This window comes from Triticum aestivum, chromosome 6B, assembly GCF_018294505.1.
Source record: "Triticum aestivum cultivar Chinese Spring chromosome 6B, IWGSC CS RefSeq v2.1, whole genome shotgun sequence".
Taxonomy (NCBI): domain Eukaryota; kingdom Viridiplantae; phylum Streptophyta; class Magnoliopsida; order Poales; family Poaceae; genus Triticum; species Triticum aestivum.
This window is the reverse complement of record NC_057810.1, coordinates 531,368,960-531,384,640: the sequence shown is the minus strand read 5'-3', so window position 1 is coordinate 531,384,640 and position 15,681 is coordinate 531,368,960. Positions and strand designations below refer to the sequence as shown.

Genomic DNA, 15,681 nt, shown 5'->3' with positions numbered 1-15,681 from the left:
CAAGCAAGCCATTAAGCAACACCTCATCCCCTTTTAATAGTATTGGCTTTCCTATGGACTCAATGTGATCTTGGATCAATGAAATGAAAGTGCAGAGTCTTGAGCTTTTGCCAATATTTGTCCTTAGCATCTTGAAGGGGTTCCACATCCTCTTGTCCATGTCCATGCCACTCCAATGTTGAACTTATCTGAAATACACTAGGTAGAAGTATTAGTCTAACAAGAGATATGTTGTCATGAATTACCAAAATCACCAAGGGAGCACTTGTGCTTTCAATCTCCCCTTTTTTGGTAATTGATGACAACATACATCAAAGCTTTAGATAAAGATATAAAGAAATAGCAAGTAAAGCTTTGGAAGGACATGCAACATGCATTGGCTCCCCCTACATGTATGCAATCATGTGATGATAGATAATAAGAGTATGAGAATGCATAAACATGTCAGAGCAGGCAATGAGTTATATGTGTCTTGGCTATATGCATTAGAGCAAATGATATGGATGAAATTATACCTTCATGTTCATGAGTCTCTCTTGCAAACAATATGTACCATAGCAAGAGATCTTCATGCACATGAGTGTGATGCATATACTTACCTTGTGGTCTTGAGCTAGCTTGAAGAAGATGTACCTGGGTAAACAAGGTTAGATAACACAAGAACATCTACTAGATAGAGCAAGAACTGAAGAGCACAAGATTACCAAGACTGGGATGACATGTAGAGTGTGAGTACTAGGTACTCTATTTGGATATTGACATGTCCCCAAGAATAAAAGATATGCAAAGAATTCCAAAGATTTTCTTCCCTTAGATGTCTTTCTCCCCCTGAATCTGACATGGGATAATGGGAGTAGATAGGGTAGCAGAAAATCAGAAAATCAGAGCAAACAAGAAAATAACCAGAGCAGATAAAGTCATAACATATACTATCATGTCTTTCCCCTCTTGAAGACATAAGACAACTTTCCTCTTAAGAGTAAGAGCATCAGGAGAAGCTTTTATGAGTGCATTTCTCTTATGTGATAAGCTTTGATGTGCTCTCTCTCCCCCTTTGACATCAATTTCCAAGAAGGGACTTCTGGAGCATGAGTCAAGTAGGTTTGGTCCTGGAGTCACATTACAAAGCCACATGTAATATATGATGCTGGTAGAGGACAAGTTACAAAGAGTGGAGCTAGGACAAATATGCAGAAGGCAAGTGACATCGAGTTTGTCTCGGGACTGAAATCGGTGACACCGAGTTGATTCGTTTCAGCCAAAGAAACCAATCCAGTGAGACCGAGTTCAACCCAGAGAGTAACTTTTGGTCACCTCAGCTCACTAGGAAAATAAGATCTCACAAGGATATGCAAGGAATTAACTGAATGATTTGCAATGTATTGGATGCAGGGAAATGCAGAAAAAAAAACAGAGAAAAGAAAAGAAAAGAAATCTAGATGAAGTTTTTTTTTTGAAAGGGGAACTAACATGCATGAGACAAATGCAAGGGCACAAAGAAACAACAGAGAACTTCATCTAGAATGGGTCGGCGACAAAGTCACCTATGTTAGAGTATATTGACTTAGGAGTCAAGTGAAGCCACTTGATCATAGGTCATACTCATCGTTTAAGCTCAAAATGGGGTTGCCATTTTAGTTTAAGCATTTTGATGTACTCTCATTTTGTTGAGTTTCTTTGACCCATGTCTTGGGGTTAAGCTTCTCTAAGATGGAATGACATACATTGGGTGGTGGTGATCTTGGTCATGTAGTTGAACTTGTGTAGGATGCTTGAGTTGATGTAGATCATCAAGAGTTGGGAGCACCACTTGTAGTTGAAGTTCATCTTCCTACATGGGTTAGTCTTGCAAGGAATAGCACTTGTTTATCCAAAATGACAGTCATGAAATTTGATATAGGATTTTGTCAAAGGATATATTGAATGGATTCGTGCCTCCCCGTCTTCATCCACCACTTTGTAGTGACTTGGAGATGTAGATATTGCTAAAAATGTGATTGAGCTGCAATCTCATAGAGTTGGGTTCTTCCAAGTTCCTACAAGGGTTAGATAGCATGCAAGAGTACAAGAATATCCAAGACATATGATCATCATCATAAGAGAATTGTCAAGGATTAGTCATAGTAAGGCTCATGCCTTGCATGCATCCACATGGAGTTTCTACTCCAAATTTGAGGCATAAATGATGTTCAATTCACCTCTCAACCTGCAAAAACACTTTCTCATCAAGTGGTTTAGTGAATATATCCGCCAATTGCTTGTCGGTACGAACATGCTTAAGTTTTATATCTCCCTTAGCAACATGATCTCGAATGAAATGATGATGAACTTCAATATGCTTAGTTCAAGAATGTTGCACGGGATTATGAGCAATCTTAATTGCGCTCTCATTGTCACAAAGCAATGGAACATGTTTCACATATATCCCATAATCTTTAAGAGGTTGGGTCATCCAAAGTAATTGAGCACAACATGAACCAGCGGCAATGTATTCCGCTTCGGCGGTGGATAAGGATACCGAGTTTTGTTTCTTGGAGGACCAAGACACAAGAGATCTACCAAGAAATTGACAAGTACCCGAAGTGGACTTTCTATCAACCTTGTCACTGGCATAGTCCGAGTTGGAGTAGCCAACAAGATCAAAAGAACACCTCTTAGGATACCAAATGCCAAAATTCGGTGTATGTATTAAGTATCTCACTATCCTTTTCACAGCCTTGAGATGACACTCTTTGGGGGCTGCTTGATATCGTGCACACATGCACACACTTAGCATGAAATCGGGACGGGATGCACATAGATATAACAATGAACCAATCATAGAGCGGCAAACCTTTTGGTCAACTGGTTCACCATCCTTTGTCAAGTCAAGATGTCCACTAGTAGGCATGGGGATATTCATACCTTTGCATTCTTGCATGTTGAACTTCTTGAATAAGTCCTCGGTATACTTCGTTTGAGAGATAAAGGTTCCTTCCTTAGTTTGCTTGATTTGCAAACCGAGAAAGAACTCGAGTTCACTCATCATAGACATCTCAAACTTCTTCGACATAAGCTTCCCAAACTTCTCACTAAAATGAGGGTTAGTTGATCCAAATATGATATCATCAACATAGATTTGGCACAGAAATAATTCTCCATTAACCCTTTTGGTGAAGAGTGTAGAATCAATTTTACCAATTTCAAACCCTTTATCAAGAAGAAACTTAGTAAAGCATTTATACCAAGCTCTAGGAGCTTGTTTAAAACCATAAAGAGCTTTGTGAAGTTTGTAAACATGATTGGGTTTCTTAGGATTAACAAAGCCGGGAGGTTGTTTAATATAAACGTCCTCCTCAATTTCACCATTAAGAAAAGCACTTTTGATGTCCATTTGATATAAGATAATGTCATGATGATTGGCATAGGCAAGTAAGATCCGAATGGACTCAAGTCTAGCAATGGGGGCATACGTCTCACCATAGTCCATACCTTCGACTTGAGTGTAGCCTTGAGCAACGAGACGAGCCTTGTTGCGTACAACTTGTCCATCTTCATCTTGCTTGTTCCGAAATACCCATTTGGTTCCAATGACATTGTGCTTCTCATCGGGCTTCTAGACCAACGTCCATACTTGGTTCCTCTCAAAGTTGCGTAGCTCTTCGTGCATGGCATTTATCCAATCCGGATCTTCCAATGCTTCTTCAACCTTTATAGGTTCAATGCTAGAAATGAATGAGTAATGTTCACAAAATTTAGCTAAACGAGTTTTAGTGCGGTAACTTGGTGGACTCCGGTGAGGTCGCGGAGTGCCCTTTTGCGTCGATTATTTGAGGAAGAGGTCTCAAAGACTGTGAGGACGTTAAATTCGTCCCTCTCCGGAGAGTATTTCTCTGGAGTGGTGGTGAGGATGACCTATCCACTCTTTGCTACTTATTGGAGTACCCAACATGCTCGAAGGCTATGGGTTGGGTCTGTGCGCGGAGTGGCATGTATCGGACAGGGCTTGTCCAGGAGTTTGTCAAGAATGGACCTATGTCCCATGAAGGGTTTATTTTTTCTGCCCATCAACTGGTGGTCAGGTGGCCTGTCAGGGTGTATCCGTTTAGTCCGAGCCGCACACTACTTAAACGCAGCGGGCTCCAGTTGAGTTTTCTGGGCCCTCCATGTGCTTTCCATCGCACAATACTTTTGCACTACCTATGATAGTTCCGTGAAGCTTTGTATGTGACGACGGTCGAGGGCATTCAAAATTCCCTTGTCGACGCAATTGCGATAAAAGAACGAAACTACGTCGTCTTCGAGGCAATCTTTGATCTTGTTTTTAACAAGCAGGAATCTGGCCCAAAAGTGGTGGACCGTTTCCTGAGGTTGCTGCCACACATACATCAGGTCGTATATATCTGGAGGACCTGAGTTGCTTGGAGAATATTGATTGTGGTGGGTGGGTGGTTTAAAATTTGAATTCGGTCCCACGCCTGTATTTGGAGCTTGAAGGTTCTCCGGGGCGACCGGTTTGGGTCCGGGCAGATCCAAGGGCTCCCCCGATCCTATATTTGAGCCAGAGTCTAGAAGACGTGAGGTCCCGTCCGAAGGGAGAGTATCCGGCTCGAGGGATTCAGAGACCCGAACATACTTGGTCTTCAACATGGGGAGGGAAGTGTCTTCGGCCTGTTCCTCAATGACCGCTACGAGGTGGGTAATCGGCGGGCGATAAATTTCCCTCTGGTCAGGGTTGAGCCCGATCCGATCATAGTCTGTTGAGACCCCCAGGGCGGCGATGCGGTCCAATAGCTCGTTCAAGGATGAGACGTCTACCGGATCCATCTTTTCGGAGTACTCGAGGCCGACGCGAAGACGGTGTTCAGCGGTCGTAGGGGGTGTTGTGGGCTTGACGGTCGTACAAGCTCCTATGGTGAACCGCCGAGCTGGAGTGTCTGCCCAGAAGTCAGGCTCCTTCCAGAAGTGATATTGTCGTTGATGACTAGGCGAGCCATAGATCGCTTTTGTAGACAGCAGGACAAAGCTCTCAATGAAAGCACCAATGTCGGTGTCAAAACCAGCAGATCTCGGGTAGGGAGGACCAAGCTGTGCGTCTAAGGATCGATGGTAACAGTGGACAAAGGACACAATGTTTACCCAGGTTTGGGCCCTCTTTAAGGAGGTAAAACCCTACTCCTGCTCGATTATATTCGAAGAGTATAGATGTTACAAGAGTTGATCTACCTCGAGATCGTCGTGGTGTCTAAACCCTAGATGTCTAGCCTATGAATATTCCGATGATGGTAATGATGATCTCTACGGACTAAACCCTCCGGTTTATATACACAGCGGAGGGACCTAGGGTTTGTACAAGGTCGGTTCTCAAGGGAAGGAAACAATACACCCGGACTCTAATCTTGCCGTTCACGTATGGAGAAGTCCTACCCAGACACGGAGGATGGTCTTTAGCTTGATCTTTTATGGCCCTTTCAACCCGGCCCATATTCCTGGGCCGGACACCTGAGGACCCCCGAATCTAGGACTTCCCCAACTTCACACTTGTTGCACTTACAAGAAATGTACTAAACTTATGGTGTACTTTTTTTTATTTCAGGGAACTTTAGCAACCCATCAAATTTGATTTTCCAGAGCATATTTTTTATGTAATCCGTAAACCTATTCAAAATTGCATGAACATAATCTACCTTCAATCTAAATTCAGAATTACATTTTTCATCCTCATTTTCTGCGCTTGATCCGTCTCCTTCTGTGTAATAATATCTTAATTGCTAGATTTTGATGTTGCACTTGCCGAACAACTTGACTTAGAGGACATCTTTATATATCACTAAAAGAAAAAAAATAGTCAATATACCAAATCAATAGTTGTATATACTTATCAAAATGTTTATCAGGTTAAACCTTCACAATTAAATTATCAGATTTGAACTACAAAAACATCTTACATTAAGTTACAGAGGGAGTAATACAATACAATATCTAATAAAAGCATATTTAATTCAATATACTGCTCTTTAGGTTCATGTTTTATATTGCAAGACTTATGATTATAGATTGAAGTAACATCAGTAGACGAAATAAAATTTTGTTTTCGTTAAGGCATCCAAGTAATTTGACAAAAATGTTCACGTACTACTATACATCACCCTATTAAACATAACTGAACAAATTTTACAACTAATACATTTCAATTTGCAATCTAATATTGGTCATTAAACTATCTGAAACCTTATATACTACTCCCTCCGTTTCTAAATATAAGTATTTTTAGAGATTTCAATACGGATTACATATGGATGTATATAGACATAGTTTAGAGTGTTGATTCACTTATTTTGTAACGTATGTAGTCTATATTGAAATCTTTAAAAAAGACTTATATTTAGGAACAGAGGGAGTATATCCACTGAATAAATGTTGTACCCATCAAGTCAAAGAACTTAACTAGATAATATAATTTAAAGCTTTGGTCCCTCTAATACCTTTTGCGAAAAGTATCAGATTTATTATAAAGATTCATCGGAAGTACAAAACACCTCAAACATAATAAAAATTACATCGAGGTTCATGGACCACCTAACGACCATTGCCACCGCCAGAACGAGCCGTCAACGCGTCATTGTCGCCGCTCTCATACCGGAGCCTGCCTGACCTTGTCGATGACAGTCAGGAGTCTTCGTGCATGTGCCCCTAAGGACTAGCGCCCCAGAGCCGTAGTCGTCGTCATTGAATCCTTGAGTCGATCTGAAAACCTGACACCAAATATCACCGTTGCGTACGCACAACGAGAAACCTCAACCTCGCCGCCCCGAGGAGTTGGCAGGAATCTACGCCGGAGCTCCGTTTAATCCCTCCCAACGGACGAACTTGTAAAGGATCGAAACCCGAAAGACCGACTCAAAAAAGAAGCGCCGCTATCCGTCAAAACGTCACCCCTGTGAGGACTAAAACCAGGCACCCGAAATCCCCTCCCCACCACCGCTACGGGCTCGTCGGTGAAGATTGAGGGGAGGAACATTTTTCCTGGTCACCTTGTGAGAGAGGTACAATTTTAAATCTAATGATACATCGTTTCGGTCCCTGTAATTTAACCTAACACTTATGTGTCTGTGTCTATAACCAACATGCTCATTCAAATTGTCTAAGTTTCTGCTTCCCGAACTTATTACATCCATTGTTATGTGCGTTATAACATACTCCCTCCGTTCCAAAATAGATGACCCAACTTTATACTAACTTTAACACAAAGTTAGTATAAAGTTGGATCATCTATTTTGGAATCGGAGGGAGTAGTACATTCGACATCCAAAGATTCAATTAGTCCAAGATGATAGTTCTTGGAAGAGAACAACCTAGTTGAAGCAATGAAACATGTCGTATTCATCATACATTCAAACGCGATCCCTCGAGTAGGGATCTCTTAGTTCCAGAAACTTCGGCAATTTCGTACAGACAAGAAAGAATTACAGGCAATTTCGAATTCACTGATGCTGCTGATCTGGTGCTTACTCACTTCCACTGGACTGCGGAGACGCGGTTTGCTGCGACTGCAGCTGCTCTTCCTCCACCGTCTTAACCACGGCGTGGGTCACGGCGACGCTGCCGCAGCCGGCGACGTTCACGCGGCGGCACCGGTCGCCGCTCACGGCGCCGCACCGGCTGGCGTCGACGGCCCTGCACATCTGGACCTCCAAGCTGCCGCACCAGTCGGCGCGCACCCCCTTGCAGCGCGCCAGGCGGACCTCGCCGAAGCTCTCGACGTCCGCCCGCCTGCAGCGGGTCGCGCGGAGGAGGCCGCCGCCTCGGAGCCGCGCCTCCCGGCACCTCTCGACCGTCACCTTGCCGGCCTGCTCCGCGTCCAGGGACCGGCACCGCGAGACCGACACCTCCCGCGCGCCGTCGACGCGCGTCGCGCCGCACTGGACGAAGGACGCGGACCCCACGCCCTCGGCGGCCGCGTCGCCGCACAGGGTGAACACGACGGCGCCCCCTCCCCCGCCGCGCACGACGACGCTCCGGAGGCCGTCGGCGGAGAGGTTCCCGGGGCTGGTGACGGTGACCTTGCCGGGACTGCCGTGGAGCGTGCCCTCGTGGATGTCCGTCTCGACGCCGTCGACGAAGACGACGAACATGTGGTGGACGGCGACCGCGGAGGAGGATCCGCCGGGCTTGGGACCGACGAGCTCCATCGCGATGTGGTGTGGGCTTGCCATCCCCTTCTGGTTGTTTTGGTTGGTGAGCTATCGAGGAGGAAAGCGACGTTTAGTTATGAGGTCCATAGATGTTAAGAGGTGTGTACCCTTCTCAACTGCGAGTGCCCACTCCCAACTGTCATTGCTGCTCTTTTCTTCGATTGCACTGTTGCACATCCCATACACATCGTTTCCTCAATTTTTATATTTTATTTTTTTCATAAAAAACTTCCAATCTATTCATTATCATGACAGAACGTTAGAATAATTTTATCATAAAAAAACTTCTAAGCTATCATAATCAATCATAACAGTACGAAAACGCTGGAGGTAACAAAAATTACAATCAGGTCTGTGGACCACCTAGCAATGACTACAAGCACTAGAGCGAGTCAAAGACAAGCCACCGTCATCGCCCTCCTTCACCAAAGTCTGACAAACCTTGTTGTAGTAGACAGTCAAAAAGTCATCGGCGAGATCCAACCGAGGCACGCCTCCACCCGCCCATCCGACGATGCTAGATACACCGTCAGCACGATGGTCTAATGTGTGAGACATTATTCGCTGCCAATGACCCACCAGTGCGCAGCCCTACTAAAGCCCTAAAGAGGGAGAAATTAGAGCTCCATCCGGTAGATAGGGGCATCCCCACACTCCCACACCGACTTAGAAGGGGCAGGGGGTGATGACCTAGGGAGAGGAGGGTTGACGATGTGGGGTGCCCAGAAAATCTCCTCTCTAGGATTTAGATTTGGAGAGAAGATGGCTGAGAGATAACAGCGTGGCCAGGATCTTACAAACTTATTTATACCCGGCCTTATATAGCAACTTAAGAGCATCTCCAATAGGCGCCGAACGCGCCGCGCGCTAAAACCTGATTTGGCACGCGTTCATCGTCTGGTTTGGCGCGGCGGGCAGCGTTCGCTCCAGCAGCCGCGCGCGTGCAGCTCCAGCAGCCGCGTTGTAAAGCCGCGCGCGCTCATTCTTAAATATTTTTTGCATAGATAAAAAAACGATACAAGATATTTTACATAGATAGATAGATAGTTCGACATATATAGATAAATAGTTCGACATACATACATAGATAGATACTACTACGGCATAGATAGATAGATAGAAACTACTACGTCATACAGCGATAGAAACTACTCCAAGTCGCTACCATCACCATCATCCTCGTCGGTGTCGTCCGAGGTTGAGATCCATATGTCGTCCCAACGATCGTCGTCCGCGGTGAAGAACGACCTCCCACCTGCTGAAACTATGTCGCACTGCTCGTACGCCAATGCCTTCCGCTGACGCCGGTCAGCCCGCTCCACGCGGCGCCTTGCCGTCCTCTCCGCCCAGTAGGCATGCTCGTCGGCGACGTCCTCCGGGTGGCGACGGCGCCACTCCGCCATGGCTCGCTCGTCCTCCTCGGCGACGAGGAGGCGGCGCTGCCGCCGAGCATGGTCGGCACGGTCCATGTCGGTGATGAGACGCGGCGGAGGGGCGACGCACTGCGCCTGCTCGCGCGTGAAGACGTCCCGAAAGTTCATCTGCGACTGGGGCCTGTCCAAACACCACGCCGCCGCGTCGTACACGCGAGCCGCCTCATGCGCGCTCCGGAATGTCCCGAGGCCGAGCCGAACGTCGTCGGACCGTATCTCGGCGGAGTACCAGCCGTTGGGGCGCTCGCGGACGCCGCGATAGCCCGAAGCACCCCGGCGGCGCGGCGGCATGGTGGCGCGGTGGTGGCGCGAAAAGCTGCGAAGCGGCGAGGTTGCGAGGGGAGGGCGCGTGGCTGTGTGCTGTGCGCGTGACGAGCGCGGCAATTTATAGGCGTGCGGTAAGCGGCGCGCCAAATCTACCGCGCCGCGTGCCGCTTTCTCCCGCGCGCGGTAAGTTCCCGCCATCGCTGGAGCGCGCGGAATCAGCCGGCGCGCGCTAAAACCTAACTTTACCGTGCGGGCGCGCCTTTTGCCGCGCCTGTTGAGGCGCTCTAATAACGAGCCAAAGGATTAGAAAAGTCCTATTAAGATCATCGGGAAAACCATAAAAAAAAAAGCTTGAATGGTACGATCCCCCGTCACCCCAGAATGAACCCGTGCATTGTAACACGGGCAAGTTTATTCTAGTGGTCAAACGTAGTTTTTTTTAAAAAATTGAGTTGAAATTGAGATACGTTGCGAGGAAGGAATCCACATAGGCAAATATAAGGAAGGATATGATGTGACTTGAGTTGACTTTGTTGTTTTATTGCAAGTAATTTCTTTCTATCAGCGATTTATTTGATTTTTGTTGATTTCTTTGCATGGTTTGAAAGAAAATTGGTGGGAGGGGGTGAAAAACGATGAAGGGTAAACCGACAAGCTCCCTTCGAGATTTTTCGGTACTCTGCAAGCATGCATGGCTCTGCATTTTTGCCATGTACCCAGTTCTTTTTTATTTTCACTGGAAGGTATTGTACCAGTTGGCTCGGCAGAACGGCTACCCAAATTCTGCATCGAGAACTGTTAGCTCCAAACTCTGACAGCGCGGAGCAGTCCGGTCCGAGGTGACTTTCATCCAGACATCCACGATGGGCCACTCGAGCAAGTGCAGTAGTAACAGCATGGCTAGATGATCTTTGCCTTCTGTATTTTTGTCGATGTATGGTTCACCAAAAACACCAAGCTCGTACACTCAAAACGTTCCAATGCAAACGAAGTCGCTGCAACGCGGTCTCAACAAGTTCGTTCTATGCGGTAAATTGAGCTTGAATATCATGGTACGAGAGATATTGAGACCAAGCTCAAAACACTATTATTATATCCCCAGGTAGCAGGAACAGGTGTCAAATAAGGTAGTCTTTCATCCCTTAAAGAAAGCTTAAGCATCTGCTTCCAGCTGCGAAATGATGCTTACAAACACTTGAAAGCCTTGGGCCATATCTGAAAACAGACAATACTCGTTCTTCGCGTGGTACGTCTTCAGTAAGCCTGCAGCGCATCGGTAGCATTGTATGAGCACTTACACTAAAAGAGTTCAGCTATCTAACGTAAGCTGAGTTAACCGAACGATAAATTAGGGCACCCAATGCAAATCTAGGAACATGATATCTGACTGATATATAACATAATAACATGACCAACAGAAGTCCAGGAACCTCTGTTCTGTGCTCAAGTGCTTACCATATCCAGCAGTTTGAACATCAAATCCTTCATCCTGTAAAAGTGTCATCATGAATTTGCTTTAGCACACAGATATTGCATCAAAAAGACGAGTGTGTATGTTAGTTCTCGCTTAAACCTGTAATTCACGAATCAGAGGCAAACTCCCGGTGATGGAATACGGCTCTACGTATCCGACTATTTCTTCAGTTGCTTTGCATAATGCTTGAAAGCCCCGAGACTCAAGATTACAGGCCACCCCATTCATCACATCTCCATCAAAAGCGATTTCAAGCCTAGCACATTCAAACAGTAAACAATGAAAACTATGCCCTCCATCATGAAGATTACTGGTAAAAGTCAGTAAAAAAGATTAATTCACCTTCCTCGCAGATTTTCATCGGGAAGAACATATTTCGAAACTGGACCACGAGTAGGAAGCTTTGTTTCAAGTCCAGCATTTATATCATCTACATACTCTTTTAACTTCTGGACTACAAAACTCGTGCTGCATGATAATAGCAGTAGCAACTATGAATTTAACACATCATTTAATAGCCGTAGAAGCCCATAAGGGAGAAGGAATAATACATATTGTACACATAAGAGATGGACTTACCTATAGAAAGGAGTCAACCTGCAACATCGAAAGAACCATATAGTCAGGAAACACTCAAAAACCAATGGGGTATCAATAATATAAACAACTAGACAGCCTTACTACAGTAGCAAAAATAAAATAAAAAGGTGAACATGGATTATATTTTTTTACTGGAGTCTCACATACATAGAGATATGCGACCAGTGCAAGTCCGTCACGTTTTCTTTCTTTCTTTACTCCTATGTAAACACTCTACTGACTATAAAGCATTCCACATTCAATTTCAGTACGTGTTACAAATAACATTCAATTTCAGTTGTGCCTCCAGCACTAGTAAGTACATATCAAAATAGACCATAAAGAAGTACATATCAAACTAAAACTTAGTTGAATCATTTCATCTCAAGTGCAATTAAAGAGAATCCAAAAACCTAAGGGCAAGAATTGAACCTTATATCCCCTGAAATTGTACACTCTCCAGGAATTTGGTTCAGACCCCCACCAGGATCTGCAAAGCATCACATGTTTGGAGCACATCCAATGATTTTTCTTTTCCACATATTATAAATACACTGTCTCTAAAACATATTTAAAATAAAGGTACAAGGGAACTTACAACTCCACTTGGTTGGCTTCATTGTAGATGGAGTAGCAAATTTGTAGAGCTTCTCTTTTTCATGTGCAGGGAAGTCATTGTAAAACCGAGTTTGAATTTCTTTAAGTGCATCCATATTTAACTCCATCGAATTTATGGCCTTTGGCAATAACAAAAAACAGATACAGGGTCTTCAGAATTCAAAAGCACTATTGTACTTTGTCTCCGACAGCAAGAAATGGTGAAAATACTATATTTGGATTCCTTTGTCGTGTGAACTACTTGAATAGCTCTTTCCATAACATTACAAAAGACATGTCAAATAAACATGTGCAGAAAACAATCGTATAACAGCAGAGTTGATTACTCAATAAGATCTACCAGTCATGTATCAACGATCACTTGCTTTATACTTGTGCGTTACTTTGTTTTGGTCCCATTATTCATAGCTACGTTGGTATGTTGGTACCAATCGCAACTAACTTATTCTAGCAACGATATATGATTTAACAGATCACATCTATAGAATATTTGCTACTCCCTCTGCTTCACTATAATTATCCCCGGTGTAAAAAGAGTGTCTAAAAATATCTCCACTGAAGGAATCAAGAGGTAATGCAATATTTTCACCCTATTACTTTAAATAGGTTAAGAAGGTTATATGGTTGTATAATGCCATTTATTATTTGGTCATTTTTCATCAACCCTCTTAAGATTTTGTGTCCATACAGCTACATAGAGTAAAAAGGAGGGAGTGGTAACTGAACATTGTTCTAATGAGTCCAAATGAGTACCTTATGTGCGAGGCCACTGTGAAACAGCTTCCCTGTTGCCTTCAGATGCCAAGGGATCATCCCACCGGTACCAATGCATGGCTGCTTATCCGCAGTATCTATCCAAAACCTTCACAATGCCACACATATAACCAACTAAATCAGCAAAAATTCCTCAAATACGACGCATTACTTGGCCATTCCATCGAGGCAACAGAGAGTTCAATACTCACAAGGGTCCAGTCTTGAGCTTATCCAGCAAACCATCCTTGACAAGTCCATCAACACCAATGCCAGTGACCGATGAATTCTCTTCATTGGCAATGAACACCGCAATGACAGAATGCTTCAATGGTGGTTTCACCTCACCAAGCCGCCGCATGAGCTGAGTCACAAGCGCCACATGACCAAGGCAGTCGGTCGTCCCACGGCCCCTAAGCTTTTCCTTGTCATTACCTTCGAAGGTTAGTGAGAAGGGATCAAAGTCCTGCAGGAGTAGAAGATCCCAGTCCACTGATTAATGATTGTAACCAACAAGAGTAACAGAAATTTGAGGAGCTCACCAAGAGTAAATTTTGAGGTACAACTTGTTAGTAATCACTAATAGTCAATTTATGATGCGACAGAAATAAAATGAGCGAAATCAAACAGCACCAGTGATGAAAGGTAAACTTTAACAGTAGATACAGCAATTAAGCCACTGAAGTACTAACTTGAATCACAACACTCCACAAGCCAGCACTGCACCGAAACATGCATCTATTCCAACTTCCAAGGTAGAACAATCCAGAAGCCACTAACAGATCAGGGATGGGTGCAGCTTGGGCGACAAGCTAGAAAGACCCCCAAATCAAGCAAACCCTCGAATCCTTCGTCCAGGAACCCTAAGCACCGAAATCAGCACTCACGCATCAAAACGAAATCTGCTAGGAACTCACCCATTCGCTAGGGTTGGCCGGAACGACGTCCATGTGCATGCCGACGAAGGAGACGACGCGGCCGGGGACGGTGCCGGGGTACTCGACGATGACGTTGCTCCGGCCGTCTGTGTAGCTCACCTTCCGCACGACGAGCGGGCCGCCACCGGTGTCCGTCGACACCGGGCGAAGCGCGTCGACGACGTGCTGCGCCACGAGGTCCTCCTGCGGGACGAGGGCCGGCGGGTCGTTCTGCAGGCGCTGGGACTCGCCGATGAGCTTGGAGAGGAGGGCGACGAAGGGGTCGCGGTCCAGGACTCCGACGGCGTCCTTGAGCGGCGGCGCCGGAGATGCCATCTTAGACGCGGCGGCGGATTGGGTCAACAGCGAAGGCAGTCCAGTCGAGGTCGAGGAACTCTCTGTGTTTGAGCAACTCTGGATGTACGTACGATGTGCGCATATGATGTGTCCGTGTCGACGACGGCACGGAGATGCGTGCCGTAGCCGCTGCGGTTCTTCAGTTTCTTTCTTTCTTTCTTTTTTGCGGGGCGGTTCTTCAGTTTCTCTTCTCTTTTTTCCCCCTCTTTTTTTTAAAAAAAATTCTTCTCTTCTCTTTTCATTCAACACTCCTCATTTTCATGTAGAAAACACCTTATCATTTTATAAAGAGTACAGTGCATTTTCGTCCCTCAACTAATCCTTTTTTAGGAGCATCCCTTAGCTAATAGTAAAGTGTGGCTTTCATCCTCAATTTTTCTTTGGCGTAACCTTCGTCCCTCAACTCTATTAGGTATGTGTGAACCAATTTGTGGTTGGATGGTTAGAGAGACTGTGGTATCCCCAGCCCATCATAGTTCTGGTGCTCGCATTATTCCTGAATTAATTTCAGGATTCCGACGATGCGTTTTCAGTGGGAGGAGACGTTCCCGTCGACGACGAGGCTTCTATGGTGACTTCGTAAATCTCAAGATGATATGTCGTCGGTCTCTCGGAGATGCTCATAGGGGTAGGGGGTGTGTGTATGTGTTCATACGGGTGAGTGCATGCGTGTATGCATAACCGCTTGCGTCTGTACTGTGTAAAAAAAACTCTGCTGGGTATGTTTAGTCCCTTATAGTGGTATTCCTCGGTCGAACCTGTTTTGACTTATGTGTCATTGTTTTGACCACATCTTGGTGCAACTTTTCTCCCTCGACTCCTAATATCATGAAGAATTAGTCCCTAACATGAGTATTCCTTGCTCAAATCCGGTTTTGACTTTTTATGGCACGGTTTTGATCACATCATCATTGTAAGGGGAATGCCCCAAGGGTTTGGGATTGGACCACGACGAATTGTGCTCCTTTCTCTCCCCCGTGTCTTTATATCAGATCTGCCACCTATTGTCCTATCCTACCCCAACTATCATGTTGACCATCTAAAGCGGGAGGAGCTTCTCCCATCACCGGCCTCCTAGAGTAGCATCGCAGCCTTTCTCTCTGCATCAC

General features: G+C 45.2%; 3 protein-coding genes across 3 annotated transcripts; all 3 read right to left on the bottom strand.

Annotated features, from left to right (window-relative positions):
• Positions 1 to 7,299: 7,299 nt before the first annotated feature.
• On the bottom strand, positions 7,300 to 8,274 carry LOC123134368 (uncharacterized). Its single transcript, XM_044553636.1, has one exon. The coding sequence runs from the start codon at positions 8,193 to 8,195 to the stop codon at positions 7,488 to 7,490; it is 708 nt and encodes a 235-aa protein (XP_044409571.1). The 5' UTR covers positions 8,196 to 8,274; the 3' UTR covers positions 7,300 to 7,487.
• A 1,048-nt stretch (positions 8,275 to 9,322) lies between these two features.
• On the bottom strand, positions 9,323 to 10,072 carry LOC123139346 (uncharacterized). The gene has a single exon (XM_044559151.1). The coding sequence runs from the start codon at positions 10,070 to 10,072 to the stop codon at positions 9,323 to 9,325; it is 750 nt and encodes a 249-aa protein (XP_044415086.1).
• An 827-nt stretch (positions 10,073 to 10,899) lies between these two features.
• Positions 10,900 to 14,686, bottom strand: LOC123137826 (acetylornithine deacetylase). The gene is made up of 10 exons (XM_044557669.1): positions 14,216 to 14,686; positions 13,511 to 13,764; positions 13,299 to 13,407; positions 12,526 to 12,664; positions 12,360 to 12,417; positions 11,928 to 11,945; positions 11,691 to 11,816; positions 11,448 to 11,604; positions 11,330 to 11,363; positions 10,900 to 11,137 (listed from the first exon to the last, which is right to left on the bottom strand). Exons 1-10 carry the CDS (start codon positions 14,549 to 14,551, stop codon positions 11,028 to 11,030), a joined length of 1,341 nt encoding a protein of 446 aa, XP_044413604.1. The 5' UTR covers positions 14,552 to 14,686; the 3' UTR covers positions 10,900 to 11,027.
• Positions 14,687 to 15,681: the final 995 nt, after the last annotated feature.

Bases quoted from the DNA above. Each gene is read 5' to 3' on its own strand.
- LOC123139346 (XM_044559151.1), bottom strand. From the start codon at position 10,072: ATGGCGGGAACTTACCGCGCGCGGGAGAAAGCGGCACGCGGCGCGGTA.
- LOC123134368 (XM_044553636.1), bottom strand. From the start codon at position 8,195: ATGGCAAGCCCACACCACATCGCGATGGAGCTCGTCGGTCCCAAGCCC.
- LOC123137826 (XM_044557669.1), bottom strand. From the start codon at position 14,551: ATGGCATCTCCGGCGCCGCCGCTCAAGGACGCCGTCGGAGTCCTGGAC. The intron at 13,765-14,215 runs GTGAGTTCCTAG...CTACTCCTGCAG, and splicing joins CGGCCAACCCTAGCGAATGG to GACTTTGATCCCTTCTCACT. The intron at 12,418-12,525 runs GTAAGTTCCCTT...GATGCTTTGCAG, and splicing joins GAAGCCAACCAAGTGGAGTT to ATCCTGGTGGGGGTCTGAAC.